General features: G+C 36.0%; 1 protein-coding gene across 4 annotated transcripts; it reads right to left on the bottom strand.

Annotated features, from left to right (window-relative positions):
* Positions 1-19: 19 nt before the first annotated feature.
* PRKAA1 (protein kinase AMP-activated catalytic subunit alpha 1) lies at positions 20-27,919 on the bottom strand. Of its 4 annotated transcripts, XM_074328971.1 has the most exons (10): positions 27,788-27,903; positions 21,400-21,551; positions 15,972-16,113; positions 14,295-14,388; positions 11,027-11,171; positions 9,781-9,868; positions 7,281-7,505; positions 5,484-5,970; positions 5,241-5,367; positions 20-2,882 (listed from the first exon to the last, which is right to left on the bottom strand). In XM_074328971.1, the coding sequence occupies exons 4-10, from the start codon at positions 14,352-14,354 to the stop codon at positions 2,638-2,640; spliced, it is 1,377 nt and encodes a 458-aa protein (XP_074185072.1). In that variant the 5' UTR covers positions 14,355-14,388; positions 15,972-16,113; positions 21,400-21,551; positions 27,788-27,903; the 3' UTR covers positions 20-2,637. The 4 variants fall into 4 exon arrangements, with proteins under 4 accessions (XP_074185072.1, XP_019592772.1, XP_074185073.1 ...); XM_019737213.2 differs by lacking the exon at positions 21,400-21,551 and having other exon boundaries at positions 27,788-27,919; XM_074328972.1 differs by lacking the exon at positions 14,295-14,388.

Genomic DNA, 27,919 nt, shown 5'->3' with positions numbered 1-27,919 from the left:
CAAAAGCATCTCGAGAAAATATAATCAAAGTAAAAGCAATGGAGTTTATTTCAGTGAAATTATTTTTAAATTAGATATGATATGTTAAGCTCCCATATCCCCCAACCTGGTAGAAAAGTTCCTCTCAGTGAGAAATCATTTATTTTAATGGCAAAATTTTTACATATCAGTAAAATCTGTTATATTTAAAACTATGTATACAGTACATTTCTGGCAAAAACCTTATACGTCTTTCAGTTGTCAAGACAAAGTAAAAATATGGTTGCATAAAATCACAAAAAATATAAATTGCTGAAAAGATAATAAAAAAAGATTAAAAATCATTTGCATTGACTCGCTTACATCTTCCATTGGGAAGAATTTGCTGACTACATAAAATTTTGAAAAGTCTGATGCAACCTTGACATACTCAACCAAAAGTTGTCATTTCAAATATCCCAGCTTAAAAAAGAATTTACTGCAATAGTCTGTGCATTTATCATACTATGTGTACAAGTGCAATATTTAAATATCTTCAAAATAAAACAGTAACTAAAAGGACTCATAATAACTTAAAAAGAAGCAAAGTTTACAAAATTAACAATTTTTAGAAGGTCCTATTTAATTGGTTCCTCTTTTTGTCCCCCTCCCTTCCCTACAACAGCTTATAGAGACATTATAACAATGTCTTAGTTCTATATACAAATTTGTAACTTTAAAAATACAGTCTTCTGTTCGTAACATCAGGAATAATGGTGCACTTAGAGAACCTATGTAAAATCAGTATCTTCAAAACAGAGGGCCACATACAAGTTACAAATACAGTTGTGAACTTATATTTAAATGGTACTTCTATTATTTTATACAGCTTTGAGAATCTTAATGAACAGAACAATCCCTGGACAAAAAGAAGCCAAGATTTTTCTTTTGAATTCAGTGCTGGAGCCAAATCTATAACTACGGTAACTATGCAAGCTATCATGACATTTGAGTACATTATTGTCTGATTATACAGGTGCTCACTGTATTTGCCAAAAATAACCCTAAATTTAAGCCTTAAAAGAGAAAAAGGTAGCTCTACTGCAATGTAAGAAATGATTAATACAAAAAAATCAATTTCTTGAAGTTAAAATAGTATAAGGCAAATATGGGTAATATTTATTAGCATATACATGATACCAGTTTTATCTGGGGTGACTTTAAATCTTCATTTACACCTATTATGTAATACTATTTCTAAGAGAAAGATAATGTAAATCAGATATCTTAGGAAGATTGAGCATCTTTAGGAAGTTCCTATGTTACTTTTTAAAAACTAATTGAAATCCAAAACAATTGTGACCATTTAGAAGAATTAACCAATTTGTTCCATATTTTATCAAAATAATAATGTCATACCTGACTAAGGAGACATAACCAAAACTAATTGGATCTGGTTTGAAATAACCAGCTATAAAAGAAATTTGGAGGAAACTGGGGAAATCTAAATATGCATGATTAGATGACATTAAGGAATTACTAATTTTATAATAGAATTATGTTTTTTAAGGGAAATATTATTTTTAGGACATGTCTAAAGAGTTGAGGGGTGATAAGTATATCTACAACATCTAAATGATTCAGGGAAACAAAGCAGATATACACATATATATATCTACATATACATACAGATACAAAGCAAATATGGCAAAATGTTAATAAGTATTAAATCCAAGTTGTAGATACACATGTATACACCCTATAGCCTTTCAAATTTCCTGTTTTTAAAAATGTTTATAGTAAAATGTGGGATAAAAAGTATATCTGAACATTTAAACAGTAAGAGATATTCTTTTTGTGCACTGAATCAATTTAAAATATACATAATCAAATGACAAGAAATGTTTGCATACATTCAATACTGACTGACATGATAAGCAGAGGAATTTGTGAGATTGGCAAAAACATGATTTATTTACAGTATATGCAACTCAGCTCTTGTAACAAAAAGAGCAATTTATGTACAGAATAAAATGAGACAAATTAAAATTAAACTTAGTGCCTAGAGTATCTGAATATATTAGTTCTGTGTGTTTTTGGACTTGACCAAGCTAAAGAAAAAATTTTCACGTGTCTCCTATCTTTGATGTGACTTATGCTATAGAATATTAAGAGGGGGACATGGAAGAGTCATCCAGACTGCCCCTACTGTTGGAAGATACTTGCTATTTAAAAAGTTAAAGAGTCCAGAAAACAAAATCACCCATAAAGTTCTCTGGGGAGTCTAGGCAAATATTTATTGAATAAATTTATGAAACAAATATATAACACATCAACATGTAATAATATATGAAGGCCTTTATGGTAAATTAATATTCTACAAAGCCCTGTGTATACTAAAATATAAAATAGCCAAAAATCAAGTGAGCCTGAGACCTATATTCTTGTGTGTTATATTATGCTATATGCCTACTGAACAATGAACAACAAAATTATCTTAATTCATTTTTGCACGTTAGGCTTTTAACTATTAATCATGTTCCAATCCCTGTGCAAAATGCATTCCAAAAGGCCAAACCTCAGTTATAATTATGTATAACTTTATTATAAATGGAAGCATTTGGCTATGATTTATTATGCATGCTTATTGCTATCAAAGAAATAAGCAAAGTTTTAGGTTTACTGTGCAAGAATTTTAATTAGATTTGCACACATCTCAAAAAATTCTATTGTGTGACTTCCAGGTCTTGGAGTTAAGTCAACAGGAGAAGAGTCGAGTGAGGTCACAGATGAGGTAAGAGAAGCTTCTGTGGATTTTCCTTGAGCCTCAGCATCCGAATCATTCCTTTGGCAAGACCGATAGTTGCTAACTGACCCCGATCTCTGTGGTGTAGCAGTCCCTGATTTGGCTTCAGTAATTTCATCTGGGTAAAAAAATTTTAATTTATTATAATCCATCACACCCAAAAGAAAATTTTTACTACTATTTAATTTCCTTCTTTGAGTGTAACCATTGACCAGCTATCAAGAGCACATCTGTTTTGAATACCATCTCCAATACAGGCAAAGCATCTCTGATAAATCACTCACCTTTTTTACCCACAGCATGTATTCTGATGGCTAATCGAGACTGGGTACAGTATGTAGCTACTCATCAATTTTGCATTCCAAGATTAAGAACCCAATAAACTAAGAACTTGGGGGCTTAACAATCATCATTCCCCAGCAATAAAAATTAATCCCCCATATTAACATTATAGAATAAATGAACTTAAAATTTGGAAGGAATCTTGGAAATCATCTCATCCAACTGTTTTATCAATAAGAAAACACAAATCCCTAAAAGTTAAGTGATTTGCCATAAGTAACAAATGAACAGTCACCTAACTCTCATCTCTGCTTTTCACTCTCCCACTTTCTCTTCATATTTGATTTAAGATCTCGTAAAAGAGCGACAATGAATACAATCAAGGAAATGAACAAAAATCAAGGAAAAACTAGAGTTGGGAACACAATACAAGAATAAATGGTCAGTCATTCCATTGGTAAACCCAGACAGATGCTAGTAAACCTAAGGTTGAGAATTTGATCCAAATAAAATGAGAAAAATAAAACCCATCCCGTATCTCAGGCTGCATTAGTATGCATTAGCAGATAAATATCATTTGGACATAAAGATAAGCAGACAAACAGGATTGGCCAGCATATCACAGCTCAAACCTGTGTCTTTTTGATACTATCTTTGAGTTTATAAAAACAAAGTTCATAGGTGAATCTAACCTAATAACTCCATACAATCTTAAATGAACAAAAAAGGCAACATATCTTAATTTATTTGGCCAATGAAGAACTGCCATAAACATTTACCTAATTAAAGGCTTTATTTGTGAAAGAACTTTTATATATACAGCTATACCCTTTCATAACGAGGTAGAGAAAGAATAGTTACTTGAATCATGAGTCAAATGTGTTCCAACAGGCTTTTTAATAGATAAGGTAAGTTAGGTTTAAGAGCATATACATGGAAATCTGCATTGATGTAAATTTCAAACCATGTCATGATAATCATACCAGTTACTGTAAGTCTCTTAAGTAGTCTACTTATACATATACTTCGGTATGTATTTTTCCCAATTAAAAAAAAATTAAATGTCTGCTTTCTGCAATTAATTTATTACCTCAATATGACCAATCAAAATAGTTGAGAAGGAGATATTCTGCCAAACTACACATAATGATAATCAGATATATATTCTAAGTATACATTTTCATTTTTAAACTATTAAAACAGTACAACAGTCTTCAACATAATTAATGTTTCTTTAATAAATTTCACAAACGTACTTTAAGACCTTACCGTGAAGTAGGGTCATTATTCTGATGACCAATTAAAATACCTAATATAAAATTTTAAATATTTCAGTGATTTGATCATCAGGTTGTCTGTGATTGTTTAAGACAGTTGGTAATAGAAATGTACAGCAGTCTAGCTTTAAGGTTGGCAATGTCACTTTTAGCTAATTGATAGTTATCTTGGACATAAAATGCTTTAGTCTCGGGAATCATTATACGTTTCACACAAAAGTGATCCATTATTTACTTTATTGAAAGGGAAACAAAATTGGAATCATGTAACTCCACAAAAATTATAATGGATGCATATTTCTGATTATGTTTCTAGGGTCAGGATAGGAGGAAAAGGCTGGTTCAGAGGAGAATAACCAGAAGTCCATACAAAACATTTCTCTCTCAGTACCCTACAAGAAACCGTACTCAGCAAATAATTCCTTGTACTGTGAGCTACTAATCAAATCTATTTACAGTGCCTTGACTCAACTCTAAAAGCTAATAACTATAATCCTTAAATGAAAAATTAAAAAATTTATTAATATCAGATATGAAAATTATTTCATAATAAAAACATATAGAAAAGTCAACATTTATTTCTAAGTAAAACATTTTATCTTACCAGAATGAACCACATCAAAAAACAAATGTGGCAGAAACTATCACTTTAGGATCAGACTGCATCTGGATTTAAGGATTCTACAAGATAATCTTAAAAGGATAATATATACTCCTTTTATATATTATCAGATTACCAGAATAACAAGATTCACAAATGTTGTCATCACAAAAGCATAAAAATCTCACATTTTCCATTCTTTTGCTACTGGGTTACTAAGAACAGTTCAAGAAACTTTAAAAGAATAAAAGTCTAAAAGGCCAAAGTAAGTAACAAGGTCTAACATGTCATCTGTGGTGTTTTGTGATGTACATACCATCAATACTACGGAAATCCAATAAGTACGTTCTACTATCCACTTGGTATAACTGTAGACTCATTTTGGAGTATGTACTTGTCACAGGATTCTTCCTTCGAACACGCAAATAATACGGGTTTACAACCTAACGTATGGTATGGATGGACAAAAATAAAGTCAAAAGCAATTCTTTTATAAAACACTTTATAGACTACAGGTTTGCCAAATGTGCTAATAATCAGAATGCTCTTTCTTTCCTACCTTCCATTCATAATCCAGTTGTTTAATTGCTCTACAAACTTCTGCCATGATATCATTTGGTCGACTTTGACTTCTAATTCCCAAATGCCATTTTGCTTTCCTTACACCTTGGTGTTTGGATTTCTGTGGATTTAATTCATCGAGGGTATGGCGTGCCCTTGGTGTTTCAGCAACCAAGAATGGTACTCTTTCAGGATGGGGCCGAGTCAAATGGTGATCATCGAGAAAAGAATCAGGTGGGCTTGTTGCCAAGTAAAAATCTTTGGCCTCATTCATTATTCTCCTGTTATCTATTATGAGGTGGTAGGCAACTGCCAAAGGGTCCTGGTGATTTCTGTTATAAAGGCAGCTGAGAACCTCCTCTTCTGAACATTCAAATTTTTCACATACTTCTTTTAAGGCTTCATCATCAATCATGGTCGAACTATATGATGGATCCTCAGGAAAGAGATATTTGGGAAGATCCTGTTTAAACCACTCATGTTCCCTGAGAGAAAATGGCAGGGTCAGAAGGATTCTGAGTAAAGATGAGACTGAAAGTAACTAGGGAATTTACGATATGAATTCATTTATATTTATACTCATGCTGTGTTATTGTTTTTTTAAACTGAAATTTTCCTCTTTTGGCTCACATTTTATTGTATATATTGGGAGAAATGCTGCAGCTTCCCTGATTTTAAGAGGGAGAAAGCACGGCTGTAGTAACAGGAAAATGTCCATACTTTAGATTATTACATGTAAATTGGCAAAAATGTGTAAAACACAAGAAAAATCATCTCACTTAGATATTTTTAAACATAAATTTTAGAAAATGATTTGTCCTTTTCATCAGATAGTAAAATCATGCCCTGATATTCACACTCTCTTTTTTAGCTAGTCTACAGTATATGGAGTAAGTGGAAAGGGATCAAGTTCTTAAGTTCTACATGTAGTCTTTCCTCCTCCTTCAATATCCTAATGCTTTCTTGTTTACTATTCCCAGATCTACATCTGATTGTTTTCTTCCTTGTCCCTCCATCTCAGACAGATGTGCTGTCTGGCCATTATAAGATCAAAGGGACATTTCCATAGGAGGAAAAAAAGGAAGGAAACAATGATGGTAGAAGAAACATAGTTTGCAGTGATTTTTTTGTAAAGTCTTCATCAGAAATGGCTCACCCAAAGTTTATAAGATTTTTCACCATCACTTTTACTTATTTAAACTATTAGGTTGAACCATATGAAACTGGCAATACTGATAAATTTACCTACAAAACAGCAATTTCATATGTGATTTAATATCTACTACTACCAAAAAAGTCATTGATTATATTAAAATTTTCACATTCCTTGAGATGAACAAAAGAAAAAAATATAGAAAAATTCATGAGATTACAACTCAAATAGCAACACATAAATTTACTATTAAAAAGTATTAATTCTGAGAATACATTAAAAGTCAAATATGAAGCATATTATAGAAAACTTAAAAGAACCACTACAAAAATCTAACACCCCACCAGTCTTTTTTATTTTCTATTAGCTTTTTTTAATTTAAAAAGTAATATAATGTTCACTGTTACAATTTCAAAACAAATAAAGATAAATAAAAAGTGAAAGCCCTCCTTCCTACCAATCTTACTTCCCTAAGATAGCCAGTATAGTGTGTATTTTTAAATACCTAAATAAATGAGTCTATACATTATTTTTAACATAACAACAGGATTACATTATACATACTGTCCCACAACTTTTTCTTTCACTTAACTTGTATCATTGATACTATTAGATCTGATCATCTCCAAGTTGCTTTATTACCTGATATCTTTGATTGTGGCCCTCTTCATGGGATCCACCTGCAGCATATGTTTCAAAAGGCTAATCACAGAAGGATTTAAATACTGAGGGGTATAAAAGATTCCATCACATATCTTCTTAAAAAGAGTTGGCACGTGATCATCATCAAATGGAAGGGTTCCACATAATAAAGCATAGAGAATAACCCCACTGCTCCATATATCTACCTCTGGACCTGCATACAATCTGTAACAGGAAATACCCAGTGGATTAAATAATCATTAGTAACTGAAGTGTCAATCATTTAATCAAAACTTTTAAATATGGATACTTCATAAGTAATTATTAGTCAGAATATAGTTTCTATAATAGCTGCTATGTACTACACATAAAAGATTGTATCAGTATTTGAAAACAAAAATCAAGAATTTTTTTAAATTACAGACTGTAGGGCCAGATGGTGGCTCAGGTGGTTGGAGTGCTGTGCTCCTAACACCAAGGTCGCCAGTTCAATTCCCACATGGGCCAGTGAGCTGCACCCTCTACAGCTAAGATTGTGAACAACAGCTCTCCCTGGAGCTGGGCCGCTGTGAGCAGCTGGAAGTTGGCTTGAGCTGCTGTGGGCTACCATGTGCTGCCAGGAGTGGCTGGCAGCCAGCATGAGTGGCCGGCAGCTGCCAAGAGCTCCCGTGAGCGGCCAACCGACGACTGGCGGGAGCCGAGGGGAGAACAAGGCTCATAATACCAGCATGGGCAAGAGAGCTGTGTCCTACACAACTAGACTGAGAAACAATGGCTTTAACCAGAGTTGGGGAGGGGGGCAGAAGGAGGGGGAGGCGAAATTATGGACTGTAGGTAAAATTCTGTTCTTATTACCTTCCTGTGGTCCTCCATGAGACCCAACCAATAGGGCCAAACCTTGAACAAAACAGATTATCCCTAAATTTAAAACTATTGTTGTTTGGTTACAGAGGAGAGATTAAATGATCTTTCATACCTGAGAATATTCTTTACTAATGGACTCTAAACCCTCTCTCCCAAATAACCCAAGACCTCCTACCCAGGTAAAAGGGGCCAGAGGCTGTGGAAGGAAGCCAAGCTAACTGGTTCACAGAAGATTCTAAACTCCTATTTGCAATACACTAGATTAGGTGCAGACTAGTTAGATAACCCATCCAAAGTCTGGCTTCGGAGAAAAGATTTCTTTAAATTGGTCAAATCAATTGTTGAAATGATCAATAAATACTATTTTGAAAGTAAAAGTTTCCATTAATCCAGCCCTCACAGAAAAGCTTTATCCAAACTAGGAAAGTTAGACTTGAGTCATGGCCCATTGCATATATGTATAATTACAATACATTTCTTTTTATTTATTTAGCACTGTCCCTGGTATCTAGATCCTGAATTGTTTTCTTCACAGAAGAATTTAGACAACACAGATGAAATCAGTTTATAAAGAATTCTGAACATTAAGTTAATTTTAAAAGAGATAAAGCTTGATAAATCTAAAATTAGGATACTTCTGCCTTATTCATAGCCATGACTTTACAGAAATATAATTTCTCTGAGCAGGCTAAGCAAGCATTTGAAAATAGGAAGAAAAAACTACAAAATTTTTCCATTCTGAATTAATATAAGGATGTGAAACAGTCAAAGAAATGTGGTTTGAATAAAAGTTAATTATAAAAACTACTAAACAAAATCAACCTTCTCTGCTTTCAATTTCAGTGTTATAGTGAAAAACAATTACTCTTAAAAACTTAAATTTTCCTATCATCTAAACTATTCAAAACGCTGTATGGTACAAAAATCTTCGTGTTCTCAAACATGAGGTTGGTAAATTGAGAGATTAGAATTCTTATAATATTGCAGTCTCTAGATTTTAAAAATGAAAATTCAAAATGAAGTCTGAAGATTTTATTTTTTACTTGAGTCCTATTCTCCAGGACACCTTATCATAAAACATTAAGCTACTACAAAATACCATCTATTTGAAAAATTAAAGCTACACATTGCACTTTTCTTTTTTTTCCTTTTTCCTTCAAAGAGGGCGCAGCCCACAGTGGCCCATGTAGGGATCAAATCAGCACCACGCTCTAACCAACTGAGCTAACTGGCCACCCCTACACATTACACTTTTAATTCTTCACCTAAGTAAACAGTAAGCCACTTCTAACTACTAGATATTTCTGTATTATTCAATTTTTTAATGTCTTACCTATCTTTAAAACTCACTAATTTTAAACCTTCAATTTCTTCTACCAGTGCAAAAAAAATGTACATATGGACTCTCATCTAAGTATTTTAATATCATATTGACTTGGATACCAACATTCTCCTCTCTAAATGGAGTCCTTAATCTCTTATGTTTTATTCTTAAAGAACACTTTTTTGAAAAGAAAAAAACAAGTCTGAAATTTCTTTCCTTTCACTAGAATCAAACACTATACATTATAGACTAACAAAATCTAGGAGAAAAAGACAATTACATATGCATGGAGGGGAGGAGGTCAAATATTACCTTCCTGAAATTACTTCTGGTGCAGCATAGTTGGGTGAGCCACAACTTGTTCTTAAAAATTCACCATCTGACATCATGTTTGAAAGGCCTGAAAATGCACAAAATCAACTACTCAAGATTTCCCAAGGACAAAAATAAAAACAAAACTCCATTAAACAGTAAAATTGAGTTTGCAATAAAGTAATAAATCATTTTATTCTTTGCTACAACAAAATCCTACAGTCTTTACTGTTCCCAAATAGTTTTCCATTGCGCCCTATAATTTGAAATTTTTCAACATTTAAAGTTAGTGCAATTTTTTGGAGTTTAATGAGTATATATTAAGCTATTGGTTACTAGAATAAACTTGGCATGTTTAAGTTTTATTAATACAAAAATTACAAGAAAAAAATGTAGAACAGATGAGAATTAAAAGTTTCTATTAACCCTTGTTCTGATTCTTTAAAAAATGCATAATAATCATTTTGAAGTCAAGGCACCTCTGCCTTCTCAAAAATGCACTCTACAAAAATAATTATGACAATGAGGAATAAGGAGGTCAAATAATTTAGTCAGTCACCAAGAAACAAATAAAAAAACAGCTCGGGGCCTCTTGGCACTGTTTAGTTAATCTATAGATTAAAAACTATATATTCAAAACTGAGGAAGATATTTGTAACAGTCTCCTCTGATCTGAACTGAAGCTAAGCAAAAGAAAGTTGCTTTTCTCTTAGGTTTAATAATGTGAATGACAATTTATATAGGAAATAAAGAGAAGGTAAATTCATTTTTAACAATCCAAATAATGTTCCTCAAGTTGAAATTATTTTCTATCATTTAAAATATGTTACCTTTTTTTCCAAAATAACTTTGTCCTTATAGTTTACTTTCTGGTTTTCAAAGTTTGAATAACTAACTCCACCCAGTCTTTTTCCTTTTGCTCTATAATTGATCAAAACAACACACTGGAAATAAGGTCACTAACTTCTCCTTTACACATAATAGGCTCTTTCAAATGTCTCTATCTCTACTGCCACAAATTTAAATTGTTTACATACTGTCACAAAACTCAGTTTTAAAGACATAAAGCTAAAAAAAGAGAATGCCTCATTTTTTTCCTTTCTGTATGCTCGTGAACAAAATGGTGAGGCTATACTACTTTGGGATACTCACTCTATTATTATACATGAAAGTAAAAGTTATCTGAAGAATGCTACTGATGTTCGTTAAACATAATGAACATATGAAGCTATAAAAATCTCCTTACCAAAATCAGCTATCTTTGCATTCATGTGTGCATCAAGCAGGACATTTTCAGGTTTCAAATCTCTATGAACCACCATATGCCTGTGACAATAATCCACACCAGAAAGGATTTGTTGGAACAGACGTCGACTTTCTTTTTCATCCAGCTAAGAAAAGTAGAGAGGCATCTTAAAAGTGTCTTTCAAAAGAAATCATCCTACTTATAATTCTCCAACCTATAAAATGGCCAAAATGCATGAAACCTTCCAAATGAACCTCACTCAGGAGATACTTTGGAAATGCAGAGGAGATATATGCAGCACAAAACAGAAATGCTAAGAGGATCTTGGAACCCAAATCAGTAACTCAACTTTCTAATGTTATCCCTCTCATGACTACATTGTAATAGCTTGCTTTCCTTATAGCTCATGGGTTATTTCAAATAATTTCAATTTCTACTTGAAACGAGTCAAAACTAGGCATCTTTTCACCTACAAATTCAAAACATTTAATCGTCCGTTCCTTTAACAAATATTCATTGAACACCTTCAATGTGCCATGCACTGTTTTAGACACTTGTGATAAAGCAATGAATAAGACAAAGGACCTAATCCAGTTGATGAAAACACACAATAAACAAGTAAATATAACATCAATGAGTGATAGTGCTTTGAAGAAAAATAAAGCAGGATAAGGGCACAGTGTTATGTTGTGGTGGGGATACTATTTTAAGACTACGTGGGGAAGTAACATTTAAGCACTGTTAATGAATTATCAAGCAACCATCTTATTATATGTACTGAAATAAAACGTTTTAATTTTAACAAAAGAAAATCCTTAATTCATTTATTTCATAAAACATAAAGGCACTTAGCTTTAATCTGCTTACTGAAAAAAGTATTTCTTATGCATTTACTTTTAAAATATTCTTTAAAAGCTTCTCTTTCCATCTATCCATGTTTTCTTATGTTTTTTTCCTTTAGTGATAACCATTACTTGAACATTTCCTGCTCCCAAGAAGTCATTTTTAATAAATAAGGTATTAATCCTCTAGGCAAAGGACTCTAATATGCAATTCTCTAACACAGGTCACAAATCAGCATTCTAAAACTAGAGTCTTATACCTTAAGTGACATGGATAATCTAGGAGAAAAGATGAAATAATTTTTTTGAATGCAAAATGAAAACTATCAAAGTACCATGAGATACCCTTCCTCTAAAGAAAATATTAATGTGTCAGCAAGTTAACTGATTAAATTTAAGAAGTAGAATAACTAGATAGGCTACAAAAATGAAGATTATACATGTTAATAATACAGTACAAAGGATGAAGAAGGGGAAATCTACAAAGGAAGATTAGAAAAGTCAAAGCGTATTTCCAGTTAAACATGGCATACTGAACTGTTTGTCTACACTCCTTGCAATATCATTAAAATGACATATGAGGACAAAAAGAGCAAGAGAAGAGACAGCAGAAATCAAGAGGAGTCACTAAGCTGGAGAGTGAACAGTGATAAAGACTTCACTAGCCAGTAACCTAAGCCTACAGGGACAGAAACCAATAATAAACTTGTCTACACACCGAACCCTGGAAAGGCTCAGAAACTGGAATCATTAGGAATTTCTAAAGGTAGAAGTGAGAGGTGGGCTGAAAACAAGGCAACGGGTTGAAGTAAGACATTGTAAACTCAGCCCTACTGGGAAATAAGACCCATGATTTACTCTTTAATAAGGATGACCCAGCTCCTCAAGGAAGCCAAGCAGGGATGAGGCACCAGAAGGAAAACATGGGCATTGAGTGAAAGTCAACATACTAACTAGTGACACCTGCAGCCCTCTTCCCCATTCTGCTTCCGAGTACTGGCAGCTAAGATGATGACCTCAAGGAAATTGGAAGGTTCTTTTGAAGCAGCTATCTTATCTAAGGAAAGAAATTTGTAATTATTGACATTTGGTATACCCTAATAAAATGGACAGGACCCTACCTAATCAACCTATGGGGAGGGCCACTACAATAAGTTCCACCCACGTAAGTTTGGCATTTAGTACCTCACTCTCAAATGAGTGGACAACCAAGAATCACCAAACATCTGAGGAAGGACCAATACACAAAAGACAAAGACCAATAAAATGAATGGAGGGGGGGAATGGAGCAGGGAGCACAGAACGTACAGAAACAATGCAGAGAAAAGAAGAGAAAAAAATTTTTTTAATTAATGGTCATCTTCAGACATACAAGATTATTACATCTGTGGAGCAAAAATAAGCTATTTAAAGAAAAAGAAAATTTCAAAAATAAGAAAGATCTTTGATATAGAAAATATGACAGCTGAAATTTTAATATGCAACAAGTAAAAACTGAAGGAAATTCCTATAATGTAAAGCAAACTGACCAAGAAATGTAAAAGGGAAGCAAAAGGAGAAGGAAAACAAGATACCAATTCAACTTGTGCCTGTTTCCATGTTTCCAGGCAGAACATGGGGGTGGGGGGAGGCACAGTTACAGTGAATAGAGAAGGGGAATACCTGAAATTTAAATGAATCATGTTAATCAAAATTAACTTGGTTAATGAGTTGGATTTTGATGAAAGTAAACATGCTATATAGCACAAATGAATGAATGATTTAAAGACCTTTAGATTGGGAGGGGGGAAAAACTGGATTCTCAGTGCTAGATCTGTCTCTTCCAGAAAGAGGTTTTTCCATACCATATAATCCAGATGTGAGAAAAGGTATGGGCAGGGGGCATTCAATTTTTGTATCTGTAACTTAAGATACGTTCGAAATGTCTTCTAAAGTTCCTTCCAACTCTAAATTCTTTACGTCTAATTCCTACCTCCTTCATGGAGCCTGTTCTTACTACTTCAGGTACATCAGATTTCTGAAACCAAAAAATGAATGCAATTTAAATGTGGCTAGGTTTGACCAGTAAGGCCTAGATCTTTAAGTATTAAATAATATATTTTAGATATATATTAAAAGTATTTGTATGCCCCCAAAGCATTAAGTCTGAGGATCATGAGTTCTGGGGTCTCAATCCAATTCTGTCAATAAATCATGTGACCTTGAACAAATATACAAACTGTGAGTCTCAGTTAACACATCTGTGTAAGTAGGCTAAGGAGATAATCTCTAAGGTCCTTACTAGTTCTAGATTCTAAACAAATATATGACTAAGGAAATTGGTTACTAAATAGACCTTTTAACAAAATTGCTTTCTGATATCTTGAAGCTAGTAAGGGATAAGGGGAGTTACAAAATAGATACAGGATTAAATCAGAACTGCTTACCCTTCCATTTTTACAGATATAATCAAATAGCTCTCCTCCTGAGACATATTCCATCACCATGAAAATATCAGATGGTGTACTGATGACCTGGTACCTGGTGAGAGAAAACATTATCTACCAATATTAAAACATGTATATTCATTCATTCAATTAATATTTACTAAGCACCTGTAATATTCCAGGTACTGTGCTAGGAGCTGAGCAAACTGCAGGAAATAAAACTCTGCCCTCGTGGAGTTCATGTTCTGGGAGCCAAGAAACAAACGTTAAATAAATAAGCAATATGTCAGGTGGTGGGACGTGCTACGAAGAGAAACAGAGCAAACTAAGGGAATCTTTCATACGGGATGTTCAGGGAAGGCCTCTCTGATACAGTAATATTTGAGCAGAGTCTCAGGGAAGTGAGGGAGCAAACTGCCGTTATCTAGGAAGAAGGTGAACCAGGCAGAGGGAACAGCAAGTGCAAAGTCCCCCAGGTGGAAGTTTGCCTGGTGTGGTCAAGCAGTGGTAAGAAGGCTAGAGCAGAGTGAGCTGGGAGAGGGAAACAGGATGTGGAGTCAGAGAGACAACTGGAGACCAGACACCTTACAAGCCATGATGAGGCTTTGGCTTTTACTTCTAAGGAAGATGAACTTTTAAGCCGTTGTCATGTGATCTGGCCTATTAAAACGGTAAGTATGGGAGTGATGTGAAGAACTGAGTATAGATGGTAAAGGGAAAGCAGGAGGCTCCCAGCAGGCCATGAGATGAAGGGAGCTCAGGCTGGGCTGATGGCAATGAGGAACGAGATGCAGTCAGATCCTTAGATACACTGAAGGAAGAAATGAATGGATGGCAGGAAGGGAGAGAAACGGATGTTAAGGATGGTTCCTAAGCTTCTGCCCTGAGGAACCAGGTATTAATAGACGGTGAACACTGGGGGGAAGAGCAGCTTTTGGATGGTAACAGTTTAGTTCCAGCCATGTCGAGTTTCACGTGCCTCGTGGACATCCAGATGAAGATGTAAAGTAGGCATACGAGTCTGGAGGCCAGGGAAGAGGTTTCAGAGCAGATGTATATATAGGGGTCATCGGACCTCAACAAATGAAAAGAGGTGACAGGGAAACATTTTGAGTCAGCCAGTTCATTACAAAAGTCTAAGCAGTTTTCATTTATGGCCTGTACAATAAAGCTGAGCAGTAAATATATGATCTGAGGACCCTACAACTGGCAAGTGTAAAACAACAGTAATGTTATTGCCTTTTTGAAATACTGTATTCCTGATATTCTGTTATTTGTTTTATCAGATGTAAGCATCATGGGGGAAAGCCCTTTCTGAGGCACTGTCTCCAGTGGGGCTAACGTATATCATGTGGAAATTTGGAGGTCAAGAGCTTTTATTAGCATCATTGTTGGCTCTGCAGCAATGGGAGTTCGAGCATTATCTATCAGAAGGGCACTGATCCAGAAGACAAGACAATGAGAAAGATAACTGCTGATAAGCACAAGCGCAAAACAGGAACAGGGGCTGAAGTGACCGTGAACGGATTTAGATAAAGACAGGAACAGGAAGAAACTTCAAAACCTTCAGAGAAGACCAAGGAAAGTCAGTTATCTTTCTCACTTGTCGGATTAAGCAGGTTAACAAAAACGCATGAAAAAAATGATATGAGTATATTTAATATAATCGGATCTTACAGTTTAATTATATGAGGATGCCTGAAAAGCTTGAGGTTCTGAATTTCTCTGCGGATTTTTCCTACCACGTCAAGGCTTCGAATCTTCTGTCGATTGAGTATCTTCACAGCAACTTTATGCCCAGTCAACTCATGTTTGCCAACTGTAGGAGAAATCATTTTAATAAATTAGTGCCAGGCTTGATAAATAACATATTTAGACATATTCTAAGAGTAATAATCTGAGCATTCTCAGAAAATACCAAAACAAATTTAAGCTCAATTCTGTCTGATATACCCCTGAATGTTTACATATTTAGGAGTGATTAAGTGGGAGAATACATGAGAAACTGGTAACAGTTGATTTATCCACGAAGGAAAGTTGGGAGGCTAAGGGAGAAAGAGGAGAGACTTCCTTTTTGCTGTATACTTTTTTATTCTGTTAAATTCTCTTTCATTTTTTTTTAACTATCAGACATACAAATTGAACTTTTTTTCTTTGGGTATACAGTTCTGTGGATTTTCACACATGTAGAAATTGGTGTACCACCATTAGAATCAGATACAGAACAGTTCATCATCTCAAAAAATTCCCTCATGCTATAAACAAACTTCCCCTGTCCATAACCCCTTGAACCTTTTAAAATATGGTTCACGAGCATGTATTTTCTGTTTTTTCAAATAAGAAAAAAATTAATTTCTGTTGTTAAAGACATTGAGTTTGCAGTATTCTGTTATGGCAGCCCTAGTAGATTAATACAATATTTTTTTTACTATTTCTTAGTTGTATACTCAACATTAATATTTTAAACTTGTCTTTAAAACATTATTTTAAACAAATAATTTTTCTCATTATTCCAATCTTAATAGGCTTTCCTGCTTGATCTGGGATTTCAGACGAGAACCTACAGACCATCGGGTTCAACAGTTTTCAGCAATTCAACATTTTCCCCACCAGGCTATCTCAGACAATGAGTGATGGGGTCCTCTGCCCCACCACCAGCCCTGCAAATTGGCAGAGGTAGAGGAGGGGATGGGGTAGCTCCTCATTATTTTGAATTTTTTTAAGCATTTGCTACTTTGTTCAAGTATTTTAATTAATGTTAAATCCAAGGTCAAATTATAGACATTTCACAATGGGAGAAAAAAGTCTTTGTTAAATAAGGCTCAAAGAAAAATGTTGTTTACATCAGAGTCCTAATTCTCATTCCTTTTCATGAATACAACCTACCACCTAAGTTCAACTTTCATTTCGTCCAGATCCTTGTTTAACCTTCACAAAATACCTCAACAACGTAAATCTTTGCAGCAAATGAGCAAATGTGCAACTGCAACATAGTCTCCTTCTCGTGCAGGGCGGCCTGCGGGGTCTCAGCTCCCACTCCCCACACAAGAACGCAGGACACGGTGAGACCAAAAAGGAACACCCACGGAGCCATAGGTAGGGGAGTCATATCACTATATTCTTGCTGGCGGCTGGGTTGGAGACACAGGAAGCAGGAGCCACACTGTTCGCAACCCTCACTGCACCGCTTGCTAGCTCAGCCACACCTTCTTGCTGGCCCCCATTTCCTGCTAGCGTAGCCACAGCAGTTATATTAGTGGCCAGTGGTTCACTGGTTACAGCTGACGGCCAACTAGCCACAGCTGATGGCCATCCAATCACAGTTGATGGCCATTTACTCCCTGAGCCAGCACCTTTCCACGTGAGGCTGAGAGCCTGGAAACTGCACTCCTGGCTCTGTCCCCACACTCCTCTAACCAAAAGGATTATCACAGAATCCTAAGGTAAAAATGCCATTTTTAAACTACTCCAATTTAAAAGGAATCTCTAAGTTTAACTACCCTTTATATATAATATAGCTCAACTAATCTCCAAACCATCTATGGCTAAGAAATTATAGCAGCTTCCTCAAAGACGGCAGATTAACAGATTGCACTGGATTTACTTCTGTCAAAACCTCATAAAAATATACATGAAATAAGTGAGGAAGAAAACCCTATGTCACAGCTAAAATGAACTGTGGAAATCAAGCACATTCTTATTTCTGATAAGGCTTTCTGCAATCTCCAATACCAATCAGATGTGATTAAGAACAGTCAACTTGACTGTTAAAACCCAACTCAGAAGTATCTTCTTTCTGAGACCTAGTTTATTAATCCCTGAAGAAGTACTAGTCTCACCTGTCCAAACTACCCCCAACATCTCCAAGCCCTGGCTTACTAGGAACCTTTTCTCATTAACTGCACAGCTGAAACAGGACTGGGAAATAGGCACAATACTGGATAATACTGGCTGACTGAGACTTGGAAAGAATATTAAAGCGGAATCCATTTAGGCCTGAACTCCAATTCATCACAAATCAACCAGTCTCCTCTCATATCATACCCTGCTCAACTTAATCTCAACCCCAGTTAACTTTAAGAAAGAACTGGGGCTTATCCAAAACTCTAGACGTATATTCTGTCCTTAAATAAGGTACTGGAATAGGAGATTCAAAACATTTTCTCAAATTCATTCATCTGGCATTAAATACAGTTAATGCTGCCAGGGAAAACAGTACAGACGAAAAGCAACCCGGTGTCCGCAGACCTTCCTGGGCTCTGAAGATGACCAATAACTATAACATGAGGAAAACAAACTCATTTTACAGTGCAAAAGAATAAAACGGAGGGGCGGGGAGGAGAATATGCACGAAGCTCACCCAAGAAATGAATGTTTTAAGAAAAATTAACTATTTCAGGGTGACAGGAGAATACAGAAGTTATGAAATAAGAGCAGAGCAAGACCTATTTTGCAATAGAAAAATTAAAATCATTTAGAAAGCAGTAAATTGCAACAGAAATGTGGCAAAATTTTATGGCACACATACCAGAAAATGAGGAAGAAACTAGCAAGAATAGGAGGGAAGGGAATAGAGAATCAAGTAAAATTCGACTTATGAGTAATAAGGGGTAGAATACTATTCCATCTTAGAAGCTCCCCCACCTCCCAAAAAAGGATAAACGGAATGAAATCAATAATCAATCAAGATATAGCTCAAAACTTTTTTAATACTTGAGCATTTCATCAAATTATAAATTAATTAGAAATATAAAGGCATACGTCTTCACTTTTGAAACAGTAGAAGAAATCACAAAAGTATGATTATATAAATAGTCAAAAATTGAACCGGTGGCAGGAGGGGACAGGTGCCTCAACAGCAACTGTAAAGAGATGGTTCAAATGCATACTTGAAGACACTGAGAACTAAATAGATAGGATAGTGATTAGTTTGTTTTTCTTAATGAGAAATTAGTACAGTAATTCCTTTTTCATGGCTGCGTAAGCCATGAGAACATTTTAAGGCAGTAAAAGGGTGGTCAATGTCCTAGAATAGCACTAAGGGTGGTATTTCTTTTTTTTTTAAAGGCAATTTTAAAACTTTTATTTAAGTGTGTTTTTCCGGGACCCATCAGATCCAAGTCAAGTAGTTGTTTCAATCTAGTTGTGAAGGGTGCAGCTCACTGCCCCATGTGGGAATGGAACAGGCAATCCTGTTGTTCAGAACTTGCGCTCTAACCAACTAAGCCATCCAGCCGCCCCCAGACTATTTTTTAAAAATATAAATCTAGGTGATATGTTATACTATATTGTAATTTAGGTATACAATTTACTAGTTAATATTCATGACATACCCACTTCGCACATAACGAGCTAAATAAATAATAGCTATAATTTCTATGCCTCTAGCTCCCATTCCCATAAACTTCAAACCCACCAATCTGTTCCATCCTCACCCTTCCAATCATCACCAATCCTGAGAATTGTGGCTTCCAAAGTTCAACCCATGTCCTGACTTTTTCAACAGATTAGTACTGCTAGACACAGATACCACAGCACCAAGTCCTTGGCAGGGATTTCCACTACTACCTAAATACTATATGAATACTTGTTCAGTCATAGGAGAGCACAGAGGCAAAACACAGCTTCATTTACTTGAGCATAAATTTTAAATGAAGACTTTTTAAAAATTTAAATCTAGGTGACATATACTATATTGTAATTTAGGTATACAATTTACTAGTTAATATTCATGACATACCCACTTCCTACCCAGATGTATGAATAACTCTCACTAACCCTGGAAGATTGGTATAACTAGCAACACTTTACAGATAAATGAAGCACAGGAAGATGAAATAATTGCCCAAAGTTACACAGCTAGTGACTTGCAAAGCCAAAATTTGAATCTAGGTCTGTCTCAAAAACTTGTGCTGTTTCCAAAAATAGCTAAGTGAAATGTGGTAACTTTCTAAAAAAGACAATCCTCAAAAGGACATTATACAGTTTAATAACACAAATATAAATATCCTTTTAATATAACAAATAGAAGTTAACATATTAGAGGAATCCTTAAGTTATAGTCTTATAGTTCAAAAAATAGACTGAATTCCCCTATACTAATAAGAATTATTCTAAAAATTGATTCATTCGTTCATTTAAGAAACTGTTGTTGAGTACCTGCAACTATTATATGCCAGGTACTGCTACTATGACCTTTCTCCTATATGAGAAAATGAATCCAGTCTACTTAAAAACCCACCTTATGTCAATGTCAGTATTTTAAGACAAGATACCAAGAAGACATTGTATCCATTCTATCAAACCAATTTAAAAGTTCCTCAAAACTTAAGGCATTATTAAGAAGAAATGAAGAGCATAAAATTATAAGCGTACAAAACAGAATGGCAAGTGTAGTGGGGTGAATAGTGCCCCCTCCCCCCAAATTCATGTCTACCTGGCACCACCTCAGAACTCAATCTTATTTGGAAATAGGGTCTTTGCAGATGTAATTAGTTAAGGATCTCAAGATGAAATTATTCTAGATTTAGGGTGAGCACTATAGCTAATGACTGGTGTCCTTATAAGAAGAGGAGAGAAACACACACACACACACACACACACACACACACACACACACAGAAGGTGGCCATGTGAAGACGGAGGAAGAGACTGGAGTTTCGCTACCACAAGCCAAGGAACACCAGCAGCCACCAGAAGCTGGAAGAGGCAAGGAACAGATTCATTCTCTCCTAGACCTTCAAAAGGACTGTGACCCTGCTAACCTTCATTTTGGACTTCTGGCCTCCAGAATTGTGAGAGAATAAATGTGTTGTTTTAAGGTACCCAATTTGTGGTACTGTGTTCCTATAGCCTTAGGAAACGAATACAGTTAAGTTTATCAGTTTATAAGTGAGTTTTCTAAAATATGATATTCACCATTAACAAGCGAACAAAAGTAATAGTATTTTTGAAAACAGGTTTTCTACACTGTACAACACATGCCTAAGTATTCTTCAGTGGAACACACTGTACATGACGCCAGAACCAAGCAGGTGTTCAGGGTGTGTGAGCATTAGTTACTCCCCTGTGCCCTCACACAGTGACATCCATAGGAGTTACTTACCTGGATAGGACTTCTCGCTCCTAGACTATTAGGTTCCAGCGTGTGGTGTTCTGCTCTTTGAAGTTGTGCCTCATCATTCACAGACTATCAGGAGTCAACTCTTACAGCCCCCTCTTCAGCGTTCTAATTTGGGGATTCTAATTTTCTACGGGCTAGAAAAGTCATAAAACTAAAATTATAATAGATTTTCTAAAGTATGCTCTACCAAACACTAGCACTAGAAACTCCACAGAAAAAGATTTCATAATCTTTCTGTCCTGGGAAAGGACTTATGTCCTGGGAAAGGACGTATGTTCTCTCTTTTGGAAACTCTCACTATGCATATTAACACAGTAAAGGCTCTGAAAAGCCCTGTAGTAGAGAATCCTGTTAAAATTTGTTTAACCTGGTATTTCCCAGTCTTAACTGGATACAGGTTTTTCTTTCCAAGGTTTTCAAATGTCCCAACATTGATGACTAAAATATTTTCTTTCAGTATAGGCAGTATCCCTCTGACTATTCTTTTCCTCCCTCTTTCTTCCCAGCAATCTTGGTAATTTAAGGCCATCATATGATCATAATCTGTTATGTTTCCCTTACTTATAGGAACAGAAATATTTGCCTTGATCCCAATTACTAAAATATTTCAATATTAGAATTTCAGTAGCATAATACTTTTGAAAATACAGTGTCGTATAGTTCAGGAAACACATATTACCACATTTGAGCCTCACAATAAACCTGTGATGCAGGTAATATGAGACAAAGAGAGATGATGCAATTTGTGGAGGTAAAGCTATTAAGTGATTCCGTTGGGACAGGTTTTCTGACTCCGAGTCTTCTGACCTATCCACTATACCCGACCATCACTGTGCATGAGAGGGGAAAAAGGGCTTGGTACAATAGCAAAACCTGAACTCTTTTCTCAAAACTAGACTAAAGATTCTCCATTGACTAAACTCAGCTGCAGCCAAATTAATTGCTGTTCCACAGTCAATCGATGTCGTAAATGGACCTTGTCAGGAATATGCATTACTAAGAGAATTCCCCCCTTTTCCAAAACTCAAAATTGTATTCTGCACACTGTGACTGTTCTGCAGTAGTGCTAAGGTGCTGCTTTTGAATGAAATAGAAGACAGGTATTTCTGCCATGTAAGACCTGTATATAATTCATGGGAAAAGTTACCAGAATTCATCACAGCAGGTTAGTCAACTAAGTATTAGCCGTGTTTCCCCGAAAATAAGACCTAGCTAGACCATCAGCTCTAATATGTCTTTTGGAACAAAAATTAATATAAGACCCGATCTTATTTTACTATAAAACCAGATCTTATATAACTAATATAATACAGTATAATACAATACAATACAATACAATACAATACAATACAATACAATACAATACAATACAATACAATACAATACAATAGGGGGGGAACACGGTAGTAACAACCTGTTCTTGCTCTCTAAAGGGAACTTTTACAAACTGTAAAACGTTGTAACAAATGCTTTTCTAATCAGATAAGTAATCCTGAAGTGAAACAAGATCATACTTTGAAAGAGGATTTTAAATAGTAAAGAGATGTCACAAAGACAGAAATATCTACTGAAGATATTAAAATAACCTAATGATTTCATTCCCACTCTAAAATTAAAAGAATAAAAATCTCACTTATAAAAGTATTATGGAAAACACAATCCTGGAGAGGAGTTAAACTTTAAAAGCTATAGGTGGAAATTTGAGAATGCTACCTTTTCTTAACAAAACATTTCAGGCCTCCCAAAAGGCAAACCAAATACCCATGTCTCACCCACCACTAGCTTAAGCAACAAAACAGTATAAATATAACTGAAGCTCAGCAGGACTCTTCCCAGATCTTTCTCCCTCCTCTCTCCCCAGAGGTAACCACTATCTTGAATGTGGTGTTTGTCTTTCCCACAAATGAATCCATAAACAATGTAACATTGTTTTTCATGTTTACCTTTCTAATTTAATTTTCTGTATTCTTTTGAACACATAATAGCTGCACTACACAATTCAAAAGTACAAAAGGATATACAGTGAAATATACCTGCTACCTGGTTCTCTCCTGAACAACTACTGTAACAGTTTCACGTCTATCTTTAAAAAGACACTCTATACAGTTGCAAGCAATTACAACTAGATACGTATTTGCCCTGCTTTTTATATATATAGTAGGTATACTATAAACATTATTCTACTACCCCCTTATTTTTCCTCTTAAAAATACATCTTGGAAATTACTCTCTAAATATATAAAGTATCCTTTTTTTTCTTAGTTTCCAAGGTATATCACAGTATTTATAAACCGTAACTTAACTATTGTCCTATTAGAAAGGTTACTTCCAATCTTTTGCATTTACAAACAATATGGCAATGAATAACTCATTGTTTCACATGCATGAGTGTATCTTCTCCCTCCACCTGACAGGGGTATCCTCCATTTTAGGGGCCATCAATTTTATTACTACAATCATTAACATAAAATCCCCGTCCTATTCTCAATACCAAACACCACTCTTCGTATGGTACGTCCTAATTACAGCTGTACTCCTTCTGCTATCCCTTCCCATCCTGGCCGCCAGAATTACCATACTACTGACCGACAGCAACCTAAATACTACCTTCTTTGACACCACAGGAGAAGGAGACCCTATCCTGTACCAACATCTGTTCTGGTTCTTTGGCCACCCTGAAGTCTGTATTCTCATTTTACCCAGATTCGAATCATCTCCCACATTGTTACCTACAACTCAGGCAAAAAACCCTTCGGATACATGGGTATGGTCTGCACAATATCAATCGGTTTCCTGGGCGTTATCGTGTGAGCCCGATAAATTCCATGAGTAAATTCCTAGAAGTTGAATTACTGGGTTAATTTTAATAAATACTCTCACTATCGAGGCAGTACCAATTTATACTCCCACCAGCAATGTATGAGTGTTTTTGCATGTTTGTTAAATATATATAAATAACATGACTGTACATATTCTTGTACTTATGCTTTTGTGGCCTAACATTACATACTTGAGATTCACTCATGCTGAGATATATATAGCTCTAGTGCATACACAGATTTTTTTAATTAAAGAAATGTGTAAATAACTTCCACTGTGATTCATTCACAAAAAAAAGTCACCTATTTACCTGAAATTGCAGCTTTATGTAGAAATACTCACCAATTTAATAGGTTCTATATATAAACAACTTCTTTGCCAAAGACCACCCACCCTACTAAAAAGACAGCCTTCTCTTCTCTTGGAAAACTAACAAAAACTGCCATTTTAATTTACTGCAGTAGTCACATGACTTTGTTCATTCATGCTTTTATAACTGTTCTATCTGGGAGGAAAGGGGAATGGACCAGCACGAGAGTAGAGACTAACACCTTGACAACCAGAAAAAAACAATACCTTAGAAGTAAAACAGGAGAATTCAAGCATAATTCCAAATTAACCCTACTTGTCTGTTTAAACTTTCCCCTCAAAATGTTATTTTCACCAAAGGATTTTTTTAGCCTGTAACAGGAAAAAATAATCACTATGAATTTACAGTTCTACTCCTTCCCAAAAATTAAGCTTCCTCTAAGCATGGACATTGGGAATTTTTCTGTATATCAATATCACATCTAGATTTCTTTTCTATGTTAAATTCACCAACATATTTAATTTCAAAAGCTCTATCTACTCCAAATTGTCTCCATTGAAATATATGGCTAATCATATTAGTCATAAGAATTCTTATCAAATTAAGGCCAGTGTAAGTTACCAATGTCACCAGTAAACTAGCTAATTTTGTCTGCTCACTGAGTATCTATGTACCCCTGTCTCTCTCCTAATAATACCTATTTCTGTGTAGGTATCTATCCTGTCCCCTCACACCATCCAAGTACCTCAGAAGAAGATGCCCTTAGTAATACTGAATGTCAACTGCAACTGAAAAGTAATTTTTTTAAATGCCCTCCCCCGCAACACACACACACACATCCAAGAGTGGGCCATATTCCCCCAAGGGTAATTCCATCTCCCTTGCTAGGACCTACTTAGGAACACAGGCTTAAGCCATTGGCACAAGGCATCCCAGGCCAGAGGGACTGGATAAACCAACAAGACTCATGAGAGGTACGTTGGGACTTCCTTGCTCTGGAGAGAACCAAGGGAAGAGATTTTCTTGGCTAAGCTGAGTTGGATTTTCTATTACGTGGGGCAAAAAGCATCCCACCTATTTAACAACTTAAAAAATGCAATGGTTGAGGATTTTGACCAACTATTTATGAACAAATTGAACCATACCTATGAAACCTATGATCCTTTGACTACTATTGGCCTTGCTAAATTGGAGAGGTTGCTGACTTTGACAGTGTGTGGGACACTTCAACAGAGGCACATGTGGAGGAGTGAAGGTTAAGGAACAGCGGTCACTGGAGGGATTCATGTCAAAGCCACAACACAGATCAAATCCAGAAAACAAAAAATCTCCTCTTGCTTTCCTATCTGCCATGCCAAAAGCCACCTAACAAAAAAGAAAAAGAGACCTGACTCTGCTCAGATCTGTATTAGGAGAATGATGAGCATCCCTATCCAAGCAGAACTCTGGGAGGAGTGGACATCAAGACTGTCATCACTATGTTGGCAGCATTAATGAGCATTTCTTACAAATACCGAGTTTCTCCGAAAATAAGATCTAGCTGGACAATCAGCTCTAATGCGTCTTTTGGAGCAAAAATTAATATAAGACCCGGTATTATATTATATAAAGACCTTTATAATATATATTATAATATTATATCTTTATAATATATAAACACATTATATATCTTTATAATATAATATAATACCGGGTCTTATATTAATTTTAACTTCAAAAGATGCATTAGAGCTGCTTGTCCAGCTAGGTCTTATTTTTGGGGAAACACGACACCTACTTGTAAATTAAAAGAAAGAAGTTCGTAAATGCTAACATAAAAGTAGAGACAGCACAGCCAAAATAAGTAACTTCAAGGACACAGAAACATCTTTCTGACCTAATACAGACCCACCCTAATGGCTGTTATTACCCTATTCTGGCATTTGCTTCTTACTTTCTTACATTGTAGGCCTTGCCGATTTTCATAAGGTTTAGGCAATTGCTTCCCTGTGAGCTATACAGCAATTTTCCAGTTCTATGACTCAGAAAGGACAAGAGAAGGAAGGATTCTCCTCTTCCATCCCTAGATAAAATCAGAAAATATTTATTTAGCTCTGGTAGAGCAAGACTAATTTAATTCACTGTACAGACTTTCACAAACTTTTTTTTCTTTTAAGTCAAGTATTTACCTAGCACTTAGTATATTCAAATCACACGCTATTATTTATTCAAAGCCTTTGCATGAATTATTATCAGCTCCGTATTTCCTTCCTTTGCATCATCCCTAATAACAAAGTCAAATACCTAAAAAAATTATGCGTCACAAAGTTTGCAATTAAACTTGTGCCACAATTGGTGGATTGGAGCAAGTTTGCTATTTTCAAATACCGTGTTGAAACACAAGAGTAAGATAGTCCACACTTTTCTTAAAAAAAAAAAAAAATCAAATGATGTGCACTAAATCGTTCATTAAAATATAAATATCCTGTGAAAACACATGGAAAGGAGCTGCATTAATGAACCAATAAACTATCTGGAGACAACATCTACACTAACTACCGGGTTTGGCATACACACTGCAAAACTGGTAATTCAGACACACGAAAGGCACGGAGTCTGCATTCTGAATATAAACCATGCATCACAAGTATTGGACCAGTTTATGTTCATTAACTGCTCCGAAAAAAATTAGTTATCCTTTCCGACAAGATGGCTTTTTTTCCTTTTTTTCTTAAATAATTCTCTAAGCTACCCCCAGACTTTGCGGGTAACAGATTTCACACTGGAGAATCAGCCTGAACAGGTGAGTAGACAGCCTTTCTAAAAAGGACAGAAAAAAGGACAATGCTGAAGAATGCCAGGGAACTGATGGGCTGGTCCTGAGCGGAGGGAGACCAGCCTCTGTTCCCGGGGCTCTGGGAGGAGACCCCGACGCCCCCACCCTGCACTCGGAGCGCGCCGCGCAGCCCCCAACCGCCCACCTGAGAAAGTTCGCACCTCCGCATCCCCGCCCCTCGCACGGACCAGCCCCTGGCGCCGCCGTCGCCATGGTGACCGGTCCCCACCCCACCCCCACCCGCCCGGGAGGGCCGCGCCGCAGCCCGGCGGCCGCGTTGGGCTCCGCTCCCGCCGGCGGGAGGACCGGGGCTGCGGAGCCCGAGAGACGAGGAACGCCGGGGCCGGGGGAGGATGAAGAGGTGTGAAAAGCGGAAGTCGCCTGGGTCCTGGGATTGGGCCGTGGCTTGCCCCGGGGGTCCTCACCCTTCACTTTGCCGAAGGTGCCGACCCCCAGCGTGTCCCCCAGGATGTAGTGGCCGATCTTCACCCGCCCGTCGTGTTTCTGCTTCTCGGCTGTCGCCATCTTTCTCCAGGAACTGAGTCTGCGCATGGCGC

Source organism: Rhinolophus sinicus, linkage group LG03 (genome assembly GCF_036562045.2).
Source record: "Rhinolophus sinicus isolate RSC01 linkage group LG03, ASM3656204v1, whole genome shotgun sequence".
NCBI classification, from domain to species: Eukaryota; Metazoa; Chordata; class Mammalia; order Chiroptera; family Rhinolophidae; genus Rhinolophus; species Rhinolophus sinicus.
This window is presented reverse-complemented; position numbering and strand designations above follow the sequence as displayed.

Excerpts from the sequence above, each read along its gene's own strand:
- PRKAA1 (XM_019737213.2), bottom strand. The coding sequence starts at position 27,914 with ATGCGCAGACTCAGTTCCTGGAGAAAGATGGCGACAGCCGAGAAGCAG. Across the intron at positions 9,869-11,026 it reads TGCAAAGATAGCTGATTTTG|GCCTTTCAAACATGATGTCA; the intron begins GTAAGGAGATTT and ends GTGCATTTTCAG. Across the intron at positions 5,971-7,280 it reads GCCACAATCAAAGATATCAG|GGAACATGAGTGGTTTAAAC; the intron begins GTAATAAAGCAA and ends ATTTTCTCTCAG.